This window comes from Bombina bombina, chromosome 3 (assembly GCF_027579735.1).
Source record: "Bombina bombina isolate aBomBom1 chromosome 3, aBomBom1.pri, whole genome shotgun sequence".
Taxonomy (NCBI): Eukaryota; Metazoa; Chordata; class Amphibia; order Anura; family Bombinatoridae; genus Bombina; species Bombina bombina.
Genome location: NC_069501.1, coordinates 412,410,440 through 412,438,084, shown reverse-complemented (window position 1 = coordinate 412,438,084; position 27,645 = coordinate 412,410,440). Strand labels below are relative to the sequence as shown.

Genomic DNA, 27,645 nt, shown 5'->3' with positions numbered 1-27,645 from the left:
AAAACTGGTCCGCTCCACTGCAATATTTGTAGTCACAAATATGATGTTCAAACGAGATTGGGCCTTCATGACCGGGTTTTTAAAAGGAAATGCTCCTTCATGACCGTGCTTCAAACAGGATTGCGTTGTCATGGACACAAAATCAAAACATTTTTCTTTTTTACTATTTAATACTTTTTTTTATTTCTATACTTTTTCTTTAGAAAGTCACAACCGCAAAACGATATACATTTCTTGCACCTACATTATTGAAGTCTCAAACGGATTGCTCCTTCTTGACTGGGAGGTTAATAATGTAGGCGCAAGCAGTGGCGTCACTAGGGTTGGTGTCACCCGGTGCGGTAAGTCATGGTGTCACCCCCCCCCCAGAAAGCAGACACACACAAAAACACAAGCAAACACACATACAAACACTCAGGCACACTTAAAAACATACTCAGATGCACACACAAACACTCGGAAACACACTCAGACACACACACACAAAAACACTGAGACACACACACACACACACACAAAAACTCAGACACACACATACAAAATATGTAAACTGCACTGCATTAATTATGAAGCTCATGCCTAGAGCTGCTCCCTGGCTCAGCAGAATATCAAATGAAAGATAAACAGAGCACTCTAAAATAAATCACTGAAGAAAAGGTTTAGGCGGTCACACTATGAAAATTCTGCTCTCTGACTCTGTTCCAAGTCTGACAGTGCACAGCCCTGGGCCGCATGTCACTGAGCAGTGAGCACAGATAGGCAGGCAGGTTTAGGCTAGCAGCGTAACTTTTCAAGCTCCACGGCACACCCACAACATTCATAGTGAAATTGGGCAGGGGAGGAGCAAAGTACAAACAAGCAAAAGCAGCCGGGAAAACTATTTGTTGAAATTGCAGCACTGGCTCAAGGGGCAAAAAAAATGTGTGTCTACAACTTCCCCAGTCCCACTAATGTTCACAAATGCCAGCCTCTAATAAAATAATCTATGCATCTCAACATTGTATTTCTTTGAATTTCAATAAAATGTAAAAAAAATAAAAAAAATAAAATATTTTTTTTTGTGTGTCACCCCCTGGAGGGTGTCACCCAGGTGCGACCCGCACCCCCCTAGTGACCCCACTGGGCGCAAGAACTGAAAAACATATTATCGTACATATGTATACATATGTATGTATGTATATATGTATGTATGTCTATGATAAAGTCCTTTGCCTGCTTTTTTTTTTTTCTAACATCTGAGACACTTGTATTTTTAAGCCCTTAAAACTTTTGTCTGCAATATTTTTTTTTTATTTTTTTTTTATTAGTTTTATTATGAGTGTAACTGTACTGTACTTCGTAATGTATTTTTGATGTGTTTTGTGTAGCTTTTTTGTTTTGCAAAATATTTAACCAGATCTCTGAAGTCGAGTCAATCATTCTAGTGTAAATCGTGATTGCTTTCAACTCGTAATACCAGCGATTAGCCCACTCATAATCTGGCCCATAGACATTAATGGCAGCTACAATTTATCTCCAGCTTTCTGTAAACAGCTGCTAATAGGAAGGATTTTCTTTTTGCATAAGTCTGTGAGAGGGTTGCCAGTGGTTGCCAGTGTTTAACCCCTTAACGTCCAAGGACGTGCCAGGCACGTCCTACAAAAAACGGTTGTTAACAAGCAAGGACGTGCCTGGCAATTGCGACCTCTGCACCCCCTGTAGTTTCGCCTCTGACCATACCTTAAATGACCAATTAAGTTACTAGTAACTTGCCCACAGCTCATTTACATGTTGGACGTTACATTAAATGTTATATTATATTAGTACTACAACTCTGCCATCCCAAGCTTAAGTTAGATGGCTAGTAACAAAATTCCTCTTTTGGTTATGTTAGTTTAAAACCTCTTACTTTTTTATGCTATATTAAAGATCGTACAAATTACTTTACTAACCTACCCTCCAAGAATCACTGCTAATACTACAGCTCAAGATACTAAAAAAGCACAAATAGAACATTATATTTCATGCTACACATACCTTTAAAAGTTAGTGTGAAAACACATACCCTTAAGAAGTGAGCATTTTGTTTTAATTTATATTACTTTCATTTTGAGCCTAAGTTTTACATTAACAGTTGCCTGAAAAATAAAATAGTATTGTAAAAATACACATTTCCTACACAATGATGTCACATTCTTTATTGAGGCCAAGTAGGACCCTTGTCTTTAATTTAAAGATCCAAAACAGTTCTTTTTTGTCTAAAATCCTAGACTCTGATAGGCTTCCTAGCTAAATCAATAGCTTTAATAGAGAAATTACCTACATTGGTAAAATGCACACTGTTGAAGTGCTGAGCCACAGTTGAATCTTTGTTATAATTTCTAACATCATTGTAATGCTCTCGTACTGGCAGTGGCAAATCAGACACTCCAATAGGTACACTATGAAGGTAGTTCTACAATTTGCATAGAACTCTATATTGTATTTACAATTATCCAATGATGAATTAAACTCCATTCTGGTATCCAACATATCACAAGTCAGGCATCCTCTGCCTCCACATTTATAGTTACCCTTGGCATTCAACCAGGTTTTGCTTTTCCCTGATCTCTGTACCAAACTTGGTGCCAGTTTATTTGCTTGATTAACAGGTTTTTTGGAGACAAATTTACACTGCCCTATTCCTTTAATACATCATCACCTGAAGATAGAGTTAAATTATTTTTTATAATCTGTACAATTTCTGGAAACTGTTTGGTATACTCAGTAGAGAACAGTATGTCCCCCTGTTGTACCCCTCTACTATTCTGTATGGGGGAATATGTCGATCCATGTGACTGGAAAATTTCTATTCTTACAGACTGTAATATCTCAGAGTCATACCCTCTTGCTTCTAGCCTTTTGCACAATTCAAGGAATTGCTCCATATATACATCTGTGTTTTTGGTGTTCCTCCTTAGCCTTATGAATTGACCTCTGGGTATGGCATGGATAAGGTGACGTGGATGACAAGACTTGGCATGAAGTATTGTATTACCAGCGCTAGGGTTACGAAATGTGCGTGATACTATCCTTTTGTTCTCCATGTTACCCTCCAATGCCACATCCAAAACGTCAACCCCCAAACTACTGAAAAACCCTACAAATTTCAATCTCATATCATTTTCATTAATATATGTCATGTATTTCTCAAAACCTTCATCTCCAAGAGGCCCACCGACAATCAAAATAATGTCGTCAATTAACCTCTTGTAGAGGAGAGTATCACCCACAAAAGGATTGCGGGTATCAAAAATGTAATTAAGTTCCCAAAACCCTACATATAAATTAGCAAAAGAAGGTGCATATTTTGCACCCATGGCAGTGCCACAACATTATAAAAAAAAAAAACCATTACAGTTCAACTAAATATTATACAAGTTCACAACCTCATTTTTTACACTTTGCTGGTTACTTGTGTGGGGGTAACAACAATATAAACCCTAACACGAGAATCTGAAACACCAAAAACTCCTGCAAGGTAATTCTTGTGCCCTGAAGGAAACTAGGTGGGCACCTTCTGAGGCATTTAAAAAGAAGAAAAAAAAAGAAGATATTTCTTCATCTCTACGTAGCCGAAATGGCTTAAAAAAAAACCTTAAGGGGGACAAGCACCTTAAAACGCAACCTAATCTAACCGGCTCTGTCAGTTCATTTTTTCAGCCAGCTGAAAACCAAGACAATACCGCACACTGCAACCCCGAAGTCACAGAGTCATTACAGTTAGCACCTCGACCTACACCACTCTCTTCGGATTATGTGGCACAACTTAAAGAAGATATCTCTAAACTCCCTACAAAAGAGGACTTTGATTCTCTCAAACGGCTAATTACCTCTGAAATATCCACCATGCGCAAAGAAGTCAAGGAATTGGGATATAGAGTTGAAGAGATAGAGGAAACACAAGACACCGTTAACAACATGATGGATTCCATCTCCACACAAGCCAACATCCAAGATTCAAAATTAGACCTCCTTCAAGAAAAAGTTGAGGACTTGGAAAACAGAAGCAGGAAAAGTAACCTCCGCTTCTGAGGTATCCCTGAACACATTAAAACCACAGAATTACAACCTTACCTCCAAGGACTATTTCTACACCACAACAATAGAAAGAGCTCACAGAGCCCTCAGACCGCCTCCGCCCACCAATGCCCCTCCACAGGACGTAATTATAAAATTTCTAAGGTTTTCTGACAGAGAAGAAATATGTCAGAAAGCAAGAAAAGCTTCTTCAATTTCATACCTGGATCACTCAATACAAATATATCCGGATCTCTGCCCTTATTAGCATTGTTTCTGTCCTTTCTTTTTTGCGAATGTACCCTCTGCCATGGTGGTCTTGTAGAGGAGCTATTTTTATTGCCCTCTGGATTTTCAGTTGCAATAGATGGTGGGTCCGGGAGCTTCAGTGGGAGCTTCCCACCAATGCACATTACTTGACCCGGAAGCTTCTGACTGTAGACTGATCCCTATGTGCGTATCATTGTATTGTCAATACAACATGCCCACAATTAGCTTAAGTTTACACTAATGGTATGTTGCCCACATCTCTCCCAGTTCCTTACATAAAAGAGGGGGATAGAGAGAGATAAAAGGGGAAAAGAGGAAGAAGAGGAATAAAAATATATACCTTCCTAGTAAGATACTTTCCCCATTGAAACAAGTTCTCCAATTGTTTATTCTCCCTGTTTTGGCCTTATAACCAGGCTTTATATATTCTTATGTATACAATATCTAAATACACTTCCACTGTTTTATATGCAAATTTTTACAGGTCCCTGTAATTGTTGTACCCCTATCCTGGATGATGTTTGTTTTGTATTTTACACTTCTCCAATGATGAGTTGTTGTTTACAATTACTTTTTTAATTTTTATTTATGTTTTATTGTAACGGATACGTGCATGCAAAGAACTACTGTACGCTTGAACCATATTTGTTCTACTTTCACAACACTAACTACCCCAACCTTCTTTTCCCACTACTTTTGACACTATACTGCTATAAGATTCCTTCAGATTCAGATTCCTTTTATTGTCATTGCACAAGTTAGAAAAACAGGGCAACAAAATGTATTAAAACATCTAACCCAGACATTGCAAATAGATAGTATAAGGTGCAAAGTACTATAGTAGTTATAAATAATTATAAAAATGGAATAACTTAGATGTTAGATACACATATTATAACATGTGCAGAATTCCAAGAGTAGTAAAAAGTGCATGGTGCAAATCAGTATCAAACAGCAGTCAGTTGTATAAGAAGAATGTGTAAAGGCTGTGACACACTGCAAGCAATGCAGCACGAGGCGAAGCAGCTGCTTCGCTCCGCGTCACGTCGCTTCTGAAGATCAAATATTTCATCTCTGAGTGCTCAGCTATGCGACCTGACGCAGCAGAGTGCTCAGAGATGAAAAGGCAGTACACACAAAGCGCACAGCTGCATGTACACGCTGCGCGCTGCTCCGCTTGCAGTGTGTCACAGACTTTTGACACAGAAGAAAATCTAACAATGTAATACAAATTATCAATGTGATATAGAAAGTGCATAGTGCAAATCAGTATCAGACAGCAATTCAGTTGTACAAAAAGAATGTATGAGACACACAAGAAAAAGATGTGACAGTGTGATACAAGTTATCAATGTGATATAGAAAAGTGCATAGTGCAAATCAATATCAGACAGCAATTCAGTTGTACAAAAAGAATGTATGAGACACACAAGAAAAAGATGTGACAGTGTGATACAAGTTATCAATGTGATATAGAAAAGTACATGGTGCAAATAAGTATTCGACAGCAAGTCAGTTGTATAAAAAGAATATATAAAGCACAGAAAAAGTGTAATAGTGTAATACAAATTATCAATGTGATATGGATATGGGCATAATACAATCCGTGTGATAAGCACAGATGATAATACAAATTAGTATCTCAATATATTTCAGGCCTACCCCCTCCTCATGATCACACAGGATAAAAGGAAATTAAATTTCTTCTCAATTAACACTAAGGGTCTGAATGACCCTCACAAACGGAATGTAGCTCTTAGGGATATTATTCACAAAAAAGGAAACATCATTTTCCTACAGGAGTCACATTTCATTAAAGGTAAAGAACCTAAAACCTTCTATTACAAATTCGGTCCGGCTTTTTACGCCTTAAATGCTATAAAAACAAATGGTGTTGGAATACTTTTAAAAAAAGACATTCCTTTCCAATCGTACAACACATACCGTGATAAAGAAGGCAGATACCTTATTCTAGTCGGGAAGTTATTCAACACAACAGTCACTTTAGTTTGTACATATACACCTAATACTAACCAAGATAAATTTATACTGGCCTTAACAGAAAAAATTCTAGAAGTCTCAAAGGGCTTGCTAATCATGGATGGGGACTTTAACATCTCTTTAGATCCTCTGGTAGATAACTCCAATAGTACCTTGTCTACTCTGCATAGAGTACTCAACAAAATAAAACGCCAGCTAAAAGATCTTGCTGTCCATGATGCATGGAGGATCACTCACCCGGAGAGTATGGAGTACTCATTTTTCTCTCATCCACATTCACGTTTCTCTCTAATAGACTATTTCTTTTTAGACGTCAATGCTTTGGCCCTACTCACTCACTCATCCATCCAGCAAACTACATGGACCGATCATTCAATAGTCTCATGCGTTATTCACTGGTCCTCGGCTTCTCCCCCTTGTACACATGGAAGTTAAATGAAAACCTCCTGAAGCATCCTTTATGTAACGAAAAACTAGAAAAGACTTTAATAGAATATGTTTCCTTTATTATAGACTCAGTTACAAATTTTCAAACGATCTGGGATGCACATAAGAGATCTTGTGAGCCTGCAATCTCACCTTGTTAAACAACAGCGACTGGCACTACATAACTCACTCAACAAAGTCTCAGAACATGAAACATGACTCAGACAAAATCCCACAAATAATACTCTCTCTTCCGACCTACAATCAGCAAAACAAGTGGTTAACCAACTATTAGACAAATAATGCAAACACCTGGCCAATAAACTCCACCAAACTTATTATGAAGGTGACAACAAATGCAGCAAGATCTAAAACGGAAAATAAATAGATCCTATAACCTTTCGATAAAATATGCCCCTAACACCGTACATAACGACACCTCCACTATAGCGGAAGCGTTCCGGGCATATTACCAATCCCTTTATAATCTCCCACAAACACCCTTCAACTCCTCCCCAAACTTCCCACCACCCGATCAATCAATATCTCTCTGATACTAACATCCCAAAGCTAACCCAGAAACAAAGGAACTCTCTTGATAGGCCCTTCACTTTAGAAGAAATTAAAAAAACTATTAAGGATCTACCTCGAGATAAGGCCCACGGCCCAGATGGTTTCACCAATGTTTAATATAAGCAATATACTCATATCTTATCTCCTCACCTTCTCACCCTCTTCAACTCAATCTCGGAGTCCAACCCCTTTTTCCGCTAACACTCAATCATACCCAAACTAACGAAATACATTACAAAAGTAGAAAGCTATCGCCCGATTTCGTTATTGAATACAGATCTTAAATTATTTGCCAAACTACTAGCCAACCACTTAAACTGAGTCCTCCCAGATCTTATCCATAATGATCAGATGGGTTTTGTCCCCTCTAGGGAGGCAAAAGATAACACCACCAGAGCTATCCATTTGATCGAACAAAGGAAAACTCACAATATCCCCCTTTTGGTTTTGTCGACTGACGGGGAGAAAGCATTCAACTGAATTGGTTGGTAGTTCCTAAGGATGGTCCTGTTAAAAATGGGTCTGGGTCAAAGTTTTATAAATAAGACTTTTGCGATGTACTCATCCCTTTCAGCTCGTGTCAGAGTAAATGGTTCGGTCTCGGCCTCCTTCGAAATTTCGAACGGTACCAGGCAGGGCTGTCCGCTGTCCCCCCTGCTGTTCACCTGTGCGATTGAGATTCTGGCCCAAAAAATTCAGAATCATCCCAATATTACGGGTTTACAAATTGCCAATTCCCATCAAAAGATAATGTTATATGCGGATGACATACTATTCTACATCACAAAACCACTGACTACCATCCCACATATTTCACAGCAAGTAGACGAGTTTGGTCGAATGTCCAACTTTCTCATCAATGAAAATAAATCCGAAATCTTAAACATTAACATCTCACCCGTGGAAATAAAAAAGGTTAGAAACATATGCCCATTTAGATGGCAACCACATTCGCTCAAATACCTGGGGATACACCTCATTCCCAATCCAAATGATCTCTTTCCACATAACTTTAAACCATTCCTCACTAACATAGTTACTGACTTATCCTCCTGGGAGAGAAAATGAATTTCCTGCTTGGGAAGAATCAACACCATTAAAATGAATGTTTTCCCAAGAATCCTGTATCTGCTCCAAACTCTCCCTATACCACTCCCAGACACGTTTATCCCTTCTTTACAGAATAAAATATTCGAATTTATTTGGGAACATTCTAAAGCCCGGATTAATAAAAAAATTATGCAACTCCCGATGAATATAGGTGGCTTGGGAGTTCCCGATATCAAGAAATATCAACAAGCTATCTTCCTCCAACGCATTGTAAACTGGAACTCCAACACACATAACAAGACATGGGTACAACTCCAGCATGACATAACTAACTCTCCCCACCTGGGCGCTCTCTGCTGGTCCCCAAAGCATAGAAACAAATTTCTTTAAAACACTACTCAAACAATTAGGGAAACATTCCATGTACGGGACAAGGCCCTTGTTGATTATCCGCATGTCTCTACCAAAATATCTCCTCTGACACCCCTAACTCGCAACTCCAAATTCAAACCAGGTCTCATGAACCCAAAAAAGATTCTAGAAACAACTAACAGATCTCTACATACCTACCACCTGGGTAATATACAACAATCTAACACACCATCTGACTTAGTGAACATGGACTATCCTGTCTTCCAAAACTGGCTCTTTTACAGGCAATGCCACTCATACATTTTGAAACACCTTCAAAATTATCAGATGCTTAGGTCTCTAACTCTGTTTGAATCTCTATGCACTAAGTCAACGCCCACGACACGAGACATGCTCTCTCCTTAATTTACACTATGCTGCAACAGACTATACCCGACCAAACTCATTTTTTTATACATCGGGATGGATATATCATATGCAGAATCATTCTATATATATACTTGTATAAAAAACCCTCTATCTCAAATAGGTTTCTGGAACTCAACCTTAAAATTCTGCAGAGGTGGTACCTAACCCCAGCACAGTGTCACTTTTTTATAAATTACACTCAGCAAGATGCTGGAGATATGGCTTCCAGAAGCTCACATGGCCCATATCTGGTGGCAGTGTCCAAATCTATCTGATGTGTGGCAAAATTCTAGAATACCCTACCCCTTTAGACCCCTGGTTCTGGCTATTTAATAAAATTCCTAAAAATCTCCCTATGCCTAAAAGAACGTTGTTCAACATTCTATGCAATAGCTTTAAGATACTCCTGGCTAGAAACTGGAAGAGCAATAAACTCCCCTCAATACCACAATGGCTACAAGAAAGTTATAACACTTATCTCACTGGAAGAGTTTAACTTTCTGAAAACCAAGAATCTCGACACTTCTGCTCACATGCGAACCCTTTGGGAGACATATCATAGAAATAAATCTCAGAAAATCCCTAACCACCCCCTCCCTCTACCCAATAGAAACTAGGCAGTTGCCTTCCAGGTAATGCCTTTATATCACTATTGTTCCGTTTCTTTCCACTAGACTATTTCGGTGTCTTATATAGAACGAACTATAGTAGGGTTGCAGAACATACATTTTTATTCTTCCACAAGCATACATATTATTGCAGATATTCGTTAAGTATTTTGTATACGTTTTTTGTTTTTTATCGTTTTACCTAAGTTTGTATTTGATCATAATGTTTATCTTTTGACTGTTTTTCACAAATTGTAAAAGTCCATTGACCTTTCAGCACTTACTTGTATTCTGTACAACTTGGCTATCAATAAAACATTTGAAACAAAAAAAAAATAAACAAACAAAAAATGTCACATCATTGTTTAAAACAATTCCATTGCAAAATATTTTTTTGTGTGAAAGGCATGTATCCTGGAAAAAAAAAAAAAACCCATATATATATATATATGCACAAATGTAAATGAAAATGTATTTCAGATAAGAAGTGAATGACAGAAGTCTCACCTGGTTTGGGTCAACATCATAGCCATGTCTAGCTCCCAGTGTTCGGCCCATGGCAAGGTTTATCACATAGCCAACAATTGCAAGAGAGAATGCAGTGCCAATCATATCACCCCACTGACTGACAGTGGGCAACGTAGGTGCAGGGAATCTGTGAGGAGGGAGACAGGAGGTAAATTCACTGCATACTTAAATGGACACAAAACCCTTTTTCCCATGATTTAGATAGAGCATACAATTTTAAACAACTTTGCATTGTATTGCTATTTTTAAATTGGCTTTATTCTTTTAGTATCCTTTATTGAAAAGCATACCTAGGTAGACTCAGGAGCTGGGAGCTAGCTGCTGATTGGTGGCTGCACATATAAGCCTCTTGTCATTGGCTTACTGATGTGTTCAGCTAACTCCCAGTAATGCATTCCTTCAATAAAGGATACCAAGAGAATTAAGCAAAATTGATAATAGAAGTAAACTGGAAAGTTATTTAAAATTGATATGTTCTCTCTGAATCATGAAAGAAAAATGTTGGGTTTCATGTCCCTTTAATACAAATACATTTACTAAATACACAGTTTAATTCTATAAATTAATAAAACATTTGTATCTACTATTACAGTCTGTAACATCTGTACAATGATTAATCATTAAGTTTATGCAAAACACCTCTGATGGTTGATCATTTTTTATTGAGGTCACCATGGTTTCAAATGATTAACAAAAAAAAGGTTTTGTTTTGTGTTTTTGGGGTGTCTATTTACTTACTAATTAAGAGATTAATTATAAATGAGGTTCAGTGTTTGGACTTTCAAATCAATTTTTATTATGGTAAGTATTCCTACTATCAGTTTTCTTGTATCTAATATACAGGGAGTGCAGAATTATTAGGCAAATGAGTATTTTGACCACATCATCCTCTTTATGCATGTTGTCTTACTCCAAGCTGTATAGGCTCGAAAGCCTACTACCAATTAAGCATATTAGGTGATGTGCATCTCTGTAATGAGAAGGGGTGTGGTCTAATGACATCAACACCCTATATCAGGTGTGCATAATTATTAGGCAACTTCCTTTCCTTTGGCAAAATGGGTCAAAAGAAGGACTTGACAGGCTCAGAAAAGTCAAAAATAGTGAGATATCTTGCAGAGGGATGCAGCACTCTTAAAATTGCAAAGCTTCTGAAGCGTGATCATCGAACAATCAAGCGTTTCATTCAAAATAGTCAATAGGGTCGCAAGAAGCGTGTGGAAAAACCAAGGCGTAAAATAACTGCCCATGAACTGAGAAAAGTCAAGCGTGCAGCTGCCAAGATGCCACTTGCCACCAGTTTGGCCATATTTCAGAGCTGCAACATCACTGGAGTGCCCAAAGGCACAAGGTGTGCAATACTCAGAGACATGGCCAAGGTAAGAAAGGCTGAAAGACGACCACCACTGAACAAGACACACAAGCTGAAACGTCAAGACTGGGCCAAGAAATATCTCAAGACTGATTTTTCTAAGGTTTTATGGACTGATGAAATGAGAGTGAGTCTTGATGGGCCAGATGGATGGGCCCGTGGCTGGATTGGTAAAGGGCAGAGAGCTCCAGTCCGACTCAGACGCCAGCAAGATGGAGGTGGAGTACTGGTTTGGGCTGGTATCATCAAAGATGAGCTTGTGGGGCCTTTTCGAGTTGAGGATGGAGTCAAGCTCAACTCCCAGTCCTACTGCCAGTTTCTGGAAGACACCTTCTTCAAGCAGTGGTACAGGAAGAAGTCTGCATCCTTCAAGAAAAACATGATTTTCATGCAGGACAATGCTCCATCACACGCGTCCAAGTACTCCACAGCGTGGCTGGCAAGAAAGGGTATAAAAGAAGAAAATCTAATGACATGGCCTCCTTGTTCACCTGATCTGAACCCCATTGAGAACCTGTGGTCCATCATCAAATGTGAGATTTACAAGGAGGGAAAACAGTACACCTCTCTGAACAGTGTCTGGGAGGCTGTGGTTGCTGCTGCACGCAATGTTGGTGGTGAACAGATCAAAACACTGACAGAATCCATGGATGGCAGGCTTTTGAGTGTCCTTGCAAAGAAAGGTGGCTATATTGGTCACTGATTTGTTTTTGTTTTGTTTTTGAATGTCAGAAATGTATATTTGTGAAAGTTGAGATGTTATATTGGTTTCACTGGTAAAAATAAATAATTGAAATGGGTATATATTTGTTTTTTGTTAAGTTGCCTAATAATTATGCACAGTAATAGTCACCTGCACACACAGATATCCCCCTAAAATAGCTATAACTAAAAACTACTTCCAAAACTATTCAGCTTTGATATTAATTAGTTTTTTGGGTTTATTGAGAACATGGTTGTTGTTCAATAATAAAATTAATCCTCAAAAATACAACTTGCCTAATAATTCTGCACTCCCTGTATGTGGCCTCATTTCTATGACTCAAAGGATAAGTTCTGAATAATATTATAATTGAAGTCATATGTAGAAAAATCGAAAGAAGAGGGCTGATCATGTTGAACTTCTCTCGGCCTTATCAACAAGAAAAAGATTTCCTCTCAGTTCTCATGTCTTGGGAAAAAGAGACGTGATGCCCACACAAGCGTTAAAGGGACACACTACTCAACATAAATACTCCCTTTTCCTTAATGCAGTTGTGAGAACAATTTTTTTATGATTTATTCCTGGGATCTTTATTTAAAACTAAGATCAACTAGTCGTTCTGTGAGTAGTTATCATTTAACTACTCTTTTTATTTTCATCTGCATAGTAAAAAAATAAACAGCATCATCAGTGCTGAGTTCATACTTTGCTTTACTGTGATCATTTGGAATCTCAACATAATCTAATGAGATTCCACCAAAATCTTGCAATATTTCATAGTAAACCTCCGTATACTGAGGAGGGAAATCAAGTGACTGTGTCTGCACATGCCAGAATTACACTTGCTAGTAAGTCTCAGAACAAGCATTATGGATTGGATGCTCAGGGTTACTTTACAATGGAATGTTGCTATTGAGGAAATTTTGAAATAACTCATTTTTCCTTTTTACATAGAGATGCTTGTGTGATATTTTCTACTCAGATTTTTACTGATATGCTGCACCACTTTTGAGTGATTTACCATATAGGTAACATGTTCCTTTAACCCCTTAACGACCAAGGACGTACGCCACACGTCCTCAAAAAAAATACAGTTAATGACCGAGGACGTGTGGCGTACGTCCTTGGTCTGGAAAGCAGCTGGAAGCGATCCTGCTCTCTTCCAGCTGCTTTCCGGTTATTGCAGTGATGCCTCGATATGGAGGCATCCTGCAATAACCCCCCTTGGCCATCCGATGCAGAGAGAGCCACTCTGTGGCCCTCTCTGCACCGGACATCGATGGCCGGTATCGTTGGTGGGTGGGAGCTTACGTGGGAGGCGGGTGGGCGGCCATCGGTGCTCTATGTGGAGTGGAGGGGGGCGGGATCGGGGGCGGGAGCTACGGGGGCGCGCACGGGAGCGCGCGCGTGCACGGGGGGTGGTGGGCAGGCGCGTGCACGTGGCGGGAGCGGGTGGGAACCGCTACACTACAGAAAAAAAAAGTTAAAATTTTAAAACACAAATACAGTAAAATGCAATCTAAGGGTCCTGGAAGGGGTTGGGGGTTGGTCTCGGTGGGGGGGGAAAGCTACACTACAGAAAAGGGATTTTTTTTAAAAAAAAAAAGGCACCTTTTGTTACAAAACTGGGTACTGGCTGACAGTTGCCAGTACCCAAGATGGCGCCCATTATTGCAGAGGGGAAGGGTTAGAGAGCAGTTTGGTGGGGGATCAGTGAGGTTGGGGTCTAAGGGGGGATCCTACACATCAGCATATGTAAATATGCTTTTTTTTTTTTTTTTTTAAAAAGGGCCAAATACCTTTTATTTTAGTACTGGCAGAGTTTCTGCCAGTACTTAAGATGGCGGGGACAATTGTGGGGTGGGGGAGGGAAGAGAGCTGTTTGGGAGGGATCAGGGGGTCTTATGTTTCAGGTGGGAGGCTGAGCTCTACACTAAAGCTAAAATTAACCCTGCAAGCTCCCTACAAGCTACATAATTAACCCCTTCACTGCTAGCCATAATACACGTGTGATGCGCAGTGGCATTTAGAGGCCTTCTAATTACCAAAAAGCAATGCCAAAGCCATATATGTCTGCTATTTCTGAACAAAGGGGATCCCAGAGAAGCATTTACAACCATTTGTGCCATAATTGCAGAAGCTGTTTGTAAATAATTTCAGTGAGAAACCTAAAATTGAGAAAAAATTAACGTTTTTTTTAATTTGATCGCATTTGGCGGTGAAATGGTGGCATGAAATATACCAAAATTGGCCTAGATCAATACTTGGGGTTGTCTACTACACTACACTAAAGCTAAAACTACCCCAAAAAGCTCCCTACATGCTCCCTAATTAACCCCTTCACTGCTGGGCATAATACACGTGTGGTGCGCAGTGGCATTTAGCGGCCTTCTAATTACCAAAAAGCAACACCAAAGTCATATATGTCTGCTATTTCTGAACAAAGGGGATCCCAGAGAAGAATTTACAACCATTTATGCCATAATTGCACAAGCTGTTTGTAAATAATTTAAGTTAGAAACCAAAAGTTTGTGAAAAAATTTGTGAAAAGTGAACGATTTTTTGTATTTGATTGCATTTGGCGGTGAAATGGTGGCATGAAATTTACCAAAATGGGCCTAGATCAATACTTTGGGTTGTCTACTAAAAAAATATATATACATGTCAATGGATATTCAGAGATTCCTGAAAGATATCAGTGCTCTAATGTAACTATCGCTAATTTTGAAAAGAAATGGTTTGGAAATAGCAAAGTGCTACTTGTATTTATGGCCCTATAGTTTACAAAAAAAGCAAAGAACATGTAAACATTGGGTATTTCTAAACTCAGGACAAAATTTAGAAACTATTTAGCATGGGTGTTTTTTGGTGGTTGTAGATGTGTAACAGATTTTGGGGGTCAAATTTAGAAAAAGTGTGTTTTTTTCCATTTTTTCCTCATATTTTATAATATTTTTTATAGTAAATTATAAGATATGATGAAAATAATGATATCTTTAGAAAGTCCATTTAATGGCGAGAAAAACGGTATATAATATGTGTGGGTACAGTAAATGAGTAAGAAGAAAATTACAGCTAAACACAAACACCTCAAAAATGTAAAAATAGCCTTGGTCCCAAACGGACAGAAAATGGAAAAGTGCTGTGGTCAATAAGGGGTTAAGAACTGTGAGGAAAAGAAATGAGGGAGAAGAGCAATGATAAGAAGGAAGGAAGAAGAGATGGAAAGAAGAAGAGAAGAATGAAGTAGGATATGAAGGCAAGTATTTAGGAATTAGGGAAGGTAGATAGGAAAGAAGGTAGGCGGGAAGTAAGGAAGAAAAGGAGATACATAGGAAGTTGAGAAAGAGGGCAAATAGTAAGATAAGTAGGAAGAAAGTTAAGTAGGAAGTAGGGAATTAGGTAGGGAAGGAGGAAGGAAAGGAAGGTAAGTAGTAAGAAAGGAATAAAAGAAAATGGAGGGTATTAAAGAAGGGAGGGGGGAATAAGGGAATAAATGGGGTAAGAGAAGAAGGTAGGTAGGAAGAATATAATGAAAGAAGAAGGGAAGGAAGAAGAATAGCAATAAATGTAGTCAACTAGTGGAGAAGGTAGGCAGGAAGTAAGGAACATAGGATGAATGGAAGTCAGAAGTTAAGAGGGAAGGAAGGTAGGTAGGCAGTTGGAAAGAAAGGAATGAGTGAAGTAAAAACTATGGAAGGGAGAAAGGCATGAAGGAAAAGATGAACGAGAGGAATTAATTTAATAAACTTACCCAAGTGGAATCTGCCCCACTATATTCATCTCATACTTGTCAGGCAAGTTTAAACTGCCTGATATAGCTGTGGCAATTATAACCTGGAATAAATAAAAAGATTTAAAATATAATGAACTAGATTCACTAAGATTTTGTTGAGAGTTAAATTGCATTATTCATAAGGTATATTATATAAAGCTATATCTCAATGATTTTAATTCATTGAGTTTTAGTATGTTTAGAGGTCATCAAACCACCATGCACAGATCTAGTGTATGACTAAACTGAAAAAAAGAAGAAAAGACTGGGAGAAAGGATCATATCTCACATCACATATAACATCACACAATCTACAGACTAATCTTTTGTCCATACAGTTATCAATGTTGAGCTGAGGGTTACAGCTACATATATTAGAGGCTGATTCTACAATTGCCAGATGTAAATGAGGCAGAACTAAATTAACCTCTGTTACTGTAGCTTGGACCACCAAACATCACAGGGCCCAAGGTTATCCCAGATTATACAATGTTATTATGTAACTGGGTAAGATAGAAATGAAAAGCTTTAGGGTGATAAGGCTAAAAAAATAAATACATGTGTGCTATGATGCATGTTTTGCAAAAAGAACAAAGTCATCAACATATTAATTTGAGAAATAAAAAACAACATATAACTTAAAGAAATTTGACTGTAGAATATTATCCTCTAATTAGAACACAGAATAGATGTTTGCAAAACTGAATAAAAATTAAAATATGGAAAAAATCAGAAGTAAACACCAATACAACAAAAGAGCAAATAAATACATAAATAATGTATAAGAAGTAAGGAACGTACAATAATGATCTCCATTGGAATGGGAAAGCGAATCTTGTGCATGTATTTTGCGTTCAGTTCCTTGACAACGATGAGCAGCACGGTGCTGATCAAGGCAAAGACAAGAGATGCCACATTGGTCTTTGGAAGGTTCTTACATATGTCTATGAATGTCTGCAAAGGGGAAAAAATACTGATGAACTAATAAGGGCTGGTGTAGCCACCTAATTATCTACTGCCTCAAGAGAGAATAACATTACTTACATATACAATGGCCAGGGGGCCACTGTAAGGTGGGACTGCTATTCCAAAGATGTACTTGAGCACAGAGATGAGAATCTGCAGGCCAGCAGCTGTCATAAAGCCACGAATGAAGGACTCCGACAGGTAGATGGCTACAAAGCCAAACTGTACAAAGCCCAATGCTATCTGAGAAAGAGATATGAAGTGCAGAGTGAGAAAGGAAACAAAAGACAGAAAAAGAAGCTGATATTTAGCAGCTAGATAGAACTGTTTGACTGACAGGCCAATGGGTGTACAAACCGACCAATAGATAGATAATCAAGAAAGAACAAGAGGCTTTCTTATGTTCTTATGCTATATAGATTCACTATACGAGCTCATACATAGATAGAAAGAAATATATATGTTAGATAAGTAGATAGATAGAAAGATAATAGATAGATGATAGATAGGTAGTTAAATAAATAGATAGATGATAGATAGGTAGATAGATAATAGAAAGATGATAGATAGATTATAGATAGGTAGGTAGATAGATAGATACTAAATTCATGATAAACAAATAGTGGAATGACAAAGATATGTTTGACATACAGAAACTGATAGCTAAATGGTTGTAAGAGTAATGACAGAGTAATAGGCATTTCACTTCATAAAGATCAAAGTCATAAACATTTATTATACTCTTCCTAAAAATATTATATTATATAAATCTCCAAAAAACACATCTTTCCTAAATGTATGGTACGTCCTTGCTGTCTTCTCACCTGTATTATGGCTGTCAGGCATGCCAGTGTAGCAGAGACTTGTAGCCGTGCATTATTCAATGCCTCTGTGTCTGTGATGGTCTTATTTGTGGTGTAGTTTAAATACTGAAAGTCAGATTCTGGAGCCAACTGATTACAAACATTTCCGACTATGATGCTGATGACAGCAAACGTCCCTTAAAAAAAAAAATGTAATCATTAACAAACATACAAATGTACATACATACAAGCATAAGCAGGCAGTAAAAACACAAACTCAATCAAACAAACTGTAGCTGAATTTCTCTGCAGTTGTACTAAATACATACATAATCCTTTGTATATTTTACTAACTTTATAAACTATTTACCTGGAACCATTTGTGGAATCCCTCCTAAGAAGAAATATGGAACGAGAGGGAAAAACGATGAATACAGACCATTCACTGGAGGTAGGTTAGCTAGAAGAGCAAATGCCATACCTGAAATTGAACAGAAACATAAAAAAAAATCGATTTTGATAGCAGATAAGACCTAGAACGCACCTAGAACCAGTTCATAGTTCAATCTGAGACTTAAAATTAATTAATATTTTGGATATGTGTATTTTTTTAATTCCCTTTCAGTATTTGTCTTTACCTTTATTGGAAGTCTTTTCATGTATCAACCAAAATGCTCCCACAAATTACCCCCGAACCTATTACCTTTTGAATTGTGGTGAGAAGTCCTTGTTCTGCATCATGAAGAACACATACTATTGTATGTGTAGTTATCATTATTATTGTCACTCGGTCTGAAAGAGATGTTACTAACCTTGGGGCACTTGGATAGTGCCAGCACTGACACCTCCGAGAATATCAGGAAGGGCGTACTCTTTCAAATTGTATTTTGGAAGCCATGTGAGGATGGGGAAAAGTCCAAATATAAAAGCCTTGAGTTTGGATGGGGAACAGCTGCAAATGAGGAAAGTTTCATGGGACATTTTGAAACGGACAACTCAAGTGGGTGAAACGCACACTAAAAGCATTTTAGAACAAAACTACTGAAAATTCATGAAAGTAGAAAAGTAATCAGCAACTCTAAAATATTATAGAATCTGTCTTTATGACTCCAATAAAGATACCCCACCCTTGATCTGATTTATAAAACATATTGAAACGGCAGGTTCTGTGTGCATAGAACTATAGGAATAAAAGGGCATAGAAGCCAAAATTAAACTTGTATTATTCTGAAGGCACATACAGTTGAAAATAAATAAATCCCACCAATAATTTATTTTCAATTAACTTCTATTATGAAATATACCTCTTTCTCTTGTCGCCCTGAGAGAATATTGAGGTAGGCTTAAGAGATTGCCCAGAAGCACTGCAGGAGTAGGGAAGAGGCCATGGGTGATTTGTGGGTGATGCTATGATTACAGGGGTGGGATAATTAGTGTGCCATAAGGTGAGAAAGGCCAGTTGTGGGCAGAGATGGGGCAGTCCCTGGTATCACTCTGGAAACTGAAACATTTGCCCTGAAGTAGAAGCTGTGGGAGTGACAGCAGGGAAAACCCCCCAAAATATGACAATCCTTTAATATGCCGGAACACCGCTATAAAATAAAAACTTGAATCTTAATTTAACATTAAAAGAAAACAACTGATGAAAGATGTGTATCAGAGCACAGACATTCTACCATAGTGAGTGTCTGTAGCTACTGAACTCTACAGCCCCCTCTAGAGGTTGCATGCATAACATTGCTACATACACAGCTACCATATGTTGCTTAAGACACATGCACAATCTTCAGTCTATCTCAATATGCTCTCAAGTAATTTTGACATACATTTCTCTTTAATTATAAATAAATCAACTTAAATAATACATTTTCATAAACATTTAATTAATACTAAAATGAAAATGATTAGTAGTCAGCGCCAGGAGAGCAAAGCACACAAACTCAATGGGATCTTTCTAACTCCGGTATTTAGAGTCGTGTCAGAAGTGAGCTTTAGAAATCTAACGACAAAACTCCAGCCGCAGAAAAAAGTCAGTAGTTAAGAGCTTTCTGGGCTAACACCGGTTTATAAAGCTCTTAACTACTGTGCTCTAAAGTACACTAACACCCATAAACTACCTATGTACCCCTAAACCGAGGTCCCCCCACATCGCCGCCACTCGATTAAATTTTTTAACCCCTAATCTGCCGACCGCCACCTACGTTATCCTTATGTACCCCTAATCTGCTGCCCCTAACACCGCCGACCCCTGTATTATATTTATTAACCCCTAACCTGCCCCCCACAATGTCGCCGCCAGCTACCTACAATAATTAACCCCTAATCTGCCGACCGCCACCTACGTTATCATTATGTACCCCTAATCTGCTGCCCCTAACACCGCCGACCCCTATATTATATTTATTAACCCCTAACCTGCCCCCCTCAACGTCGCCTCCACCTGCCTACACTTATTAACCCCTAATCTGCCGAGCGGACCGCACCGCTATTATAATAAAGTTATTAACCCCTAATCCGCCTCACTAACCCTATAATAAATAGTATTAACCCCTAATCTGCCCTCCCTAACATCGCCGACACCTAACTTCAAACATTAACCCCTAATCTGCCGACTGGAGCTCACCGCTATTCTAATAAATGTATTAACCCCTAAAGCTAAGTCTAACCCTAACACTAACACCCCCCTAAGTTAAATATAATTTAAATCTAACGAAATTAATTTACTCTTATTAAATAAATTATTCCTATTTAAAGCTAAATACTTACCTGTAAAATAAATCCTTATATAGCTACAATATAAATGATATTTATATTATAGCTATTTTAGGATTTATATTTATTTTACAGGTAACTTTGTATTTATTTTAACCAGGTACAATAGCTAAAATAGTTAAAATAATTACAAAATTACCTGTAAAATAAATCCTAACCTAAGTTACAATTAAACCTAACACTACACTATCAATAAATTAATTAAATAAAATACCTACAATTACCTACAATTAAACCTAACACTACACTATCAATAAATTAATTAAATACAATATCTACAAATAAATACAATGAAATAAACTAACTAAAGTACAAAAAATAAAAAAGAACTAAGTTACAAAAAATAAAAAAATATTTACAAACATCAGAAAAATATTACAACAATTTTAAACTAATTACACCTACTCTAAGCCCCCTAATAAAATAACAAAGACCCCCAAAATAAAAAAATGCCCTACCCTATTCTAAATTACTAAAGTTCAAAGCTCTTTTACCTTACCAGCCCTGAACAGGGCCCTTTGCGGGGCATGCCCCAAAGAATTCAGCTCTTTTGCCTGTAAAAAAACACATACAATACCCCCCCAACATTACAACCCACCACCCACATACCCCTAATCTAACCCAAACCCCCCTTAAATAAACCTAACACTAAGCCCCTGAAGATCTTCCTACCTTATCTTCACCATACCAGGTTCACCGATCGATCCAGAAGAGCTCCTCCGATGTCCTGATCCAAGCCCAAGCGGGGGGCTGAAGATGTCCATGATCCGGCTGAAGTCATCATCCAAGCGGGAGCTGAAGAGGTCCATGATCCGGCTGAAGTCATCATCCAAGCGGGAGCTGAAGAGGTCCATGATCCGGCTGAAGTCTTCTATCAACGGTATCTTCAATCTTCTTTCTTCCGGATCCATCTTGCAGACCTCCGACGCGGAACATCCTGCTGGCCCGACGGACTATCGACGAATGAAGGCTCCTTTAAGGGATGCTCTCAGGATCTCAGGACATCGGAGGAGCTCTTCTGGATCGATCGGTGAACCTGGTATGGTGAAGATAAGGTAGGAAGATCTTCAGGGGCTTAGTGTTAGGTTTATTTAAGGGGGGTTTGGGTTAGATTAGGGGTATGTGGGTGGTGTGTTGTAATGTTGGGGGGGGGTATTGTATGTGGGTTTTTTTACAGGCAAAAGAGCTGAATTCTTTGGGGCATGTTCAGGGCTGGTAAGGTAAAAGAGCTTTGAACTTTAGTAATTTAGAATAGGGTAGGGCATTTTTTTTATTTTGGGGGTCTTTGTTATTTTATTTGGGGGCTTAGAGTAGGTGTAATTAGTTTAAAATTGTTGTAATATTTTTCTGATGTTTGTAAATATTTTTTTTTTGTAACTTAGTTCTTTTTTTATTTTTTGTACTTTAGTTAGTTTAATTCATTGTATTTATTTGTAGATATTGTATTTAATTAATTTATTGATAGTGTAGTGTTAGGTTTAATTGTAGGTAATTGTAGGGAGGGCAGATTAGGGGTTAATACTATTTATTATAGGGTTAGTGAGGCGGATTAGGGGTTAATAACTTTATTATAATAGCGGTGCGGTCCGCTCGGCAGATTAGGGGTTAATAAGTGTAGGCAGGTGGAGGCGACGTTGTGGGGGGCAGATTAGGGGTTAATAAATATAATATAGAGGTCGGCGGTGTTAGGGGCAGCAGATTAGGGGTACATAGGGATAATGTAAGTAGCGGCGGTTTACAGAGTGGCAGATTAGGGGTTAAAATAATATGCAGGGGTCAGCGATAGCGGGGGTGGCAGAATAGGGGTTAATAAGTGTAAGGTTAGGGGTGTTTAGACTCGGGGTACATGTTAGGGTGTTAGGTGCAGACGTAGGAAGTGTTTTCCCATAGACAACAATGGGGCTGCGTTAGGAGCTGAACGCGTCTTTTTTGCAGGTGTTAGGTTTTTTTTCAGCTCAAACAGCCCCATTGTTTTCTATGGGGGAATCGTGCACGAGCACGTTTTTGAGGCTGGCCGCGTCCGTAAGCAACTCTGGTATCGAGAGTTGCAGTGGCGTTAAATATGCTATACGCTCCTTTTTTGGAGCCTAACGCAGCCATTCTGTGAACCCTCAATACCAGAGTTATTTAAAAGGTGTGGCCAGAAAAAAGCCAGCGTTAGCTACACGGGTCGTTACGGACAAAACTCTAAATCTAGCCGAAAGAGCGTAGAAATAGTTCTGTATTATTAGCACATAATACTGTATTAGTAAGGAGCGTAGAAATAGGGTGAACAATACAGACAATAAAGATTATATAAAAACATATGTTATATATAAAAAACGGTTTTATTCCAAGGAATATATGGAACAAGATTGCTAGAACTATGTAGCAATCTAGCAGAGTTAGTCACAATCTAAAGTAAAATATTTAAAAAGTAACAGTGAAAAACATGTCAAACATATGACAAAATAAGGGTATAAAAAAAAAAAGGAACAATAAGAAAAATTAATGAATGATATTAATGAATCTGAGCTCAGATAAAGGGACATCCCATATATAAAGAAGTGTTTACTTACCCGGATGTATCTATCCAGACTTTGGTCCATATGCACATTTGGCGCCTAAAACTCGCCACACCCCCTTTCTTTGATTGGCTAAGTTAGCCTTTAAAAAGTACAACTCTAAATTAAGCTGGTATAGTCTTGATAAAGGCCTCTCAGTCGGCCAAAACGCATTGACCTCCTGTGACATACCAGCCTGAGTTCCTATTTGTATATGGTGAGCACTTTTCCTTTTAGTTTAGCTAGCTTTTTCTGTTTTTGTGCATCTGTTTGTTTTTTCTTTCACAGGTACCTTTTTTTTTTTTAAATTATTTTTATTGAGGAATAATGCAAAATGTAACAATTCAAGCAATAATTCGCAAGGCATGTAAGTACAGAAATAATCACATTAACACTGGGAAAAGAATATAAAGTAAAATAAAACATTGATATACTCATTATCACCAGATATAGGCATGCCAAGCAAGGAATCTAAGTAGTATCTAAATATGCGAAAAGAGATAAGAATATGCAACCTCATGTTTTCTATTATAGAGTATCCCCATTAGAGTACATTAACTTAGACATAACGCATGCCCCTAGAAACACAAATAAAGGCCACTCTTGGACCTCCTGAAATATAACTATGTCGCAGCAGGGGGCCTTGGGGGAAAGGAGAACAAGAAAATAAGGGCCACTCATGGACCCAGGATGTAAATGAAAAGGGTAGGTGACAACACTTACTTATAGTGAGTTACTCTTATAAAGGGGTAGCACCTGGATATATATTAGTGAGTAACTGAGAGTACAATATGGAGAGTAATATATGGGGATTAATGATATATGGAGATTAATCATATAAGTTAGTGTGCTCTCATTGACGTATATACGCGAACCAACCGCAGGGGGAATGTTAATTGGGACAGCCATTCAGCAGCACCTTTAGCAGGCTGAGGAATATTTGAACAGTCTAGATAAAAGGGAGAACACATGGGCAGAAGGGCAATACATTTATATCTGGGGCTTTAGACCTGTGTTAAGTGCTATGCAGACTGAGAACACTAGTGACATAACATATGCTAGCACGCTGACAAACAAGGGCATGCTATCCCCGAAACAGTACTGTTACCCCAAGGAAAGAAAAGAGATAATAAACACATATTGGAAATACTACAATAAGTTGGCATTATACTGGCCGTTAAGGCTGGGAGGCCAATCAGTCTGAGGAAGGTATGGGAAGAATTAATAAACATAATGTGCCTCCATGCTAAATATATACACTCGTTTTACTGAAAGTCAGAGTAATAGCCTCAATATACTGGCCGTGAAGGCTGAGAGGCCAATCATACCCAAACGCAAATGTCCGTGTACCAGCAGTCCAAATCATAACAATAGGTTCATATCCATATGGGATCATACCTGGGGCCCCCAGGGTCAAAGGTTCGGCTGCTGCAACGTGTGCTTACAAAGTCAGTAAGAGGACGAGAAGTTCCCTTAAGATTAAGAGTGTCCAAACCTGTTGCTCGATCTCTCGGACTCTCCCTCTCCAGAGTAGGGCAATAATAAACAGCGTATGGTTTCAGCGCCGTGACCGTGTTCCAGGTCTCTGCGATAGTGATCAACTCACAACAAGCGGATACCGTCCCAGGCCCAGGCAGTTTTAATTCACTCTCTGTCGCCCTCCACCTGTCAAGCTCCAGACATCTCCCGCCAGTGCATTTATCGCTATGTGAGAGGTACGTTTTTGTCTGGTTTGGAGAAACAACATTTATTGCGCTGCTGGTTAATTTTGAAAACACAGCTGTAGGCTGTTGCTGCCTAAAGGATTCTGTGTGTATATCACTCATAGCTGGAACGCTCTCAGAAAAGTCCTCCACTGCTGTAGAATTCTTTACCGGTGAGCCCAAATATTTTGCTGCTTTCGCCGGAGTCTGAATCTACCTGTTTTATTTCTAGCTTTCTCTTCAGGGTCTCTTAGTTTCTCCTGACTATGATTAAGTGCTGCATAGCACGAAACATGTAAGGATTTGCTCCCCCCCCTCCACCTGTATAGCTTGCATTTGTATTGTGCTGTGCTTGTCCACTTTTCTACGTGTTTTAACATTTTTTGAAATAAACTTTTTGGATTTTAAGGACCATGGAGTAAGAGTGCTGCTTCTCTCTACCTTCTACTATTTGGATTGGGCTTGATCCGCATTTTTAGCTGGCACCACGCCAACAGTGCTTCTCTTTTCTTTTGCCGATTTCTTGGGGCTGCAATTGGATAGCAGCGCACACACCCCCTTCAGGCTGTAGCGACGTCACTCTCCTACCCACTCTCCTGACAGTGCCCCACTTGCCTGGCTATTACACGGATGCTCTCCCATTCAGCTTCCCAAGCCTGCAGCATCTTTGCATGGTGCTCCTGCAGCAGTCTTGTCACCGCTGTCAGTACTAATTCTGAGCTCAGTGCCATCTTTAGCGGGTACTCACATATGAGGAAGATGTCGTATTCTTCTGCTAACTCTCTTATATAGCAAGGATGGCGGCAAGTAGATATAGGTAGTGTTGATGTTAGCGAGAATTTGCAGTGTCTTTGCAATGCTTAATAAAAAAACAAAAAAACAGCGTATAAGCTGCTCATACCCGTTCAGAGATTTACGGGGGGGGGGGTGCATTTCTCACGCAGCTACCGATATTGCTTCCATTCAAGGTGCAGCCCAGAGACACGCCCCCACAGGTACCTTTTAGATGTTCTTACTCTGAACTAGAAGTTTTGGATAAAAGATTTTCCTCCTCTGGATAATAGTACTTTCCTCTCTCTTCTCTGGATCCTTCCACACTGGACCTCCACTGAATTTTTTAATCTTTGTGACTGTATAGACTTTGGGACTAGATTGTTGCTTTATATATGGGTCGTCCCTTTATCTGAGCTCAGATTCATTAATATCATTCATTCATTTTTCTTATTCTTCCTTTTTTTTATACCCTTATTTTGTCATATGTTTGACATGTTTTTCACTGTTGCTTTTTAAATATTTTACTTTAGATTGTGACTAACTCTGCTAGATTGCTACATAGTTCTAGCAATCTTGTTCCATATATTCCTTGGAATAAAACCGTTTTTATATATAACATATGTTTTTATATAATCTGTATTGTCTGTATTTTTCACCCTATTTCTACGCTCCTTACTAATACAGTATTATGTGCTATTAATACAGTACTATTTCTACGCTCCTTACTAATACAGTATTATGTGCTATTAATACAGTACTATTTCTACGCTCCTTACTAATACAGTATTATGTGCTATTAATACAGTACTATTTCTACGCTCCTTACTAATACAGTATTATATGCTATTAATACAGTACTATTTCTACGCTCTTTAGTAATACAGTATTATATGCTATTAATACAGTACTATTTCTACGCTCTTTAGTAATACAGTACTAAGTGTTGTATGTTGGCCATTACACACCCATATTGATCATTTCTTTGGACCCAGCTTTTCCACCAGCACACTTAAGTCCCCTTTGGGTGACGCTCCTATGTCCCCACTATTTATTTATTTATTTATTTAATTAATACTAGTTACCTTTGAAGATACACAAACACAAAACTATATCCCTGCAATATAGCATGAATAAGAAAACTATTTAAACACTAGAATATAACCTATCCTCTTTTTGCAAATATTTCCTCTATAAATGTGTAAACCTTAACCTTAAAAGCTTTCTGGCTTTTCCTCCAACAGGGTAACTGCGACATTTCTTCTCATATTCCTCATTGAAGAGTTGTAGGGAGTATATTGTCCGGTCAACTATATATCGAGGCCGGGCCTTGTTCATGTCTGTATTTTAGACAGATGCTATATCTTCTACCTAAAAAAAAATATTTCAGACACTGAATTTCAATTAGGTGATATACCTTATATGATACCAAAAATCTATTTAGTAAATAAAATGTAAAAAATAACAACAAATATATATATATATATATATATATATCTGATGAATCGCATTGCACATGCGCGAAACGCGTCAGTTCTACAACACCTTACCTTGTACACAACTGAGGGATTCACTATCTATGCCTGAATAAATCCACTTGGTTGAAAATGATCCAGAAAGTCTTCGTTTCTTGTTGTTCTTGTATATATATATATATATATATATATAAATGCAGTATATATATATATATATATATATATATATATATATATATATATATTACTGTATATGTTTTATGTGAGAATATATTTATTATTATTTTTATCTTTTTAAACAAAATAAATTAGGTGAAATATCCTATTTCTCCCTTACTATTCTGGATATGTTTGCAAATCTAGATCTACATTATACATCACTTTATGTCCCATGAGTAGCATAAATATAATAAGTAATACAATTCCAGTTTCAAGTACATTATGAAAAACAATGGTATGAGTGGAAAAAATTTGAAAGAGGGAACATG

General features: G+C 38.2%; 1 protein-coding gene across 1 annotated transcript in view; it reads right to left on the bottom strand.

Moving 5' to 3' along the window:
- SLC26A9 (solute carrier family 26 member 9) overlaps positions 1–27,020 on the bottom strand; it is a 72,396-nt gene extending 45,376 nt beyond the window's left edge. Inside the window, exons 1-8 of the mRNA XM_053704669.1 lie at positions 26,896–27,020; positions 18,706–18,845; positions 18,264–18,374; positions 17,915–18,090; positions 17,169–17,333; positions 16,926–17,078; positions 16,104–16,186; positions 10,254–10,401 (exon numbers count right to left, since the gene is read on the bottom strand). Coding sequence (XP_053560644.1) covers positions 10,254–10,401; positions 16,104–16,186; positions 16,926–17,078; positions 17,169–17,333; positions 17,915–18,090; positions 18,264–18,374; positions 18,706–18,845; positions 26,896–27,020 — 1,101 coding nt within the window. The remainder of the gene's footprint in view (positions 1–10,253; positions 10,402–16,103; positions 16,187–16,925; positions 17,079–17,168; positions 17,334–17,914; positions 18,091–18,263; positions 18,375–18,705; positions 18,846–26,895) is intronic.
- Between the last annotated feature and the right edge of the window lie 625 nt (positions 27,021–27,645).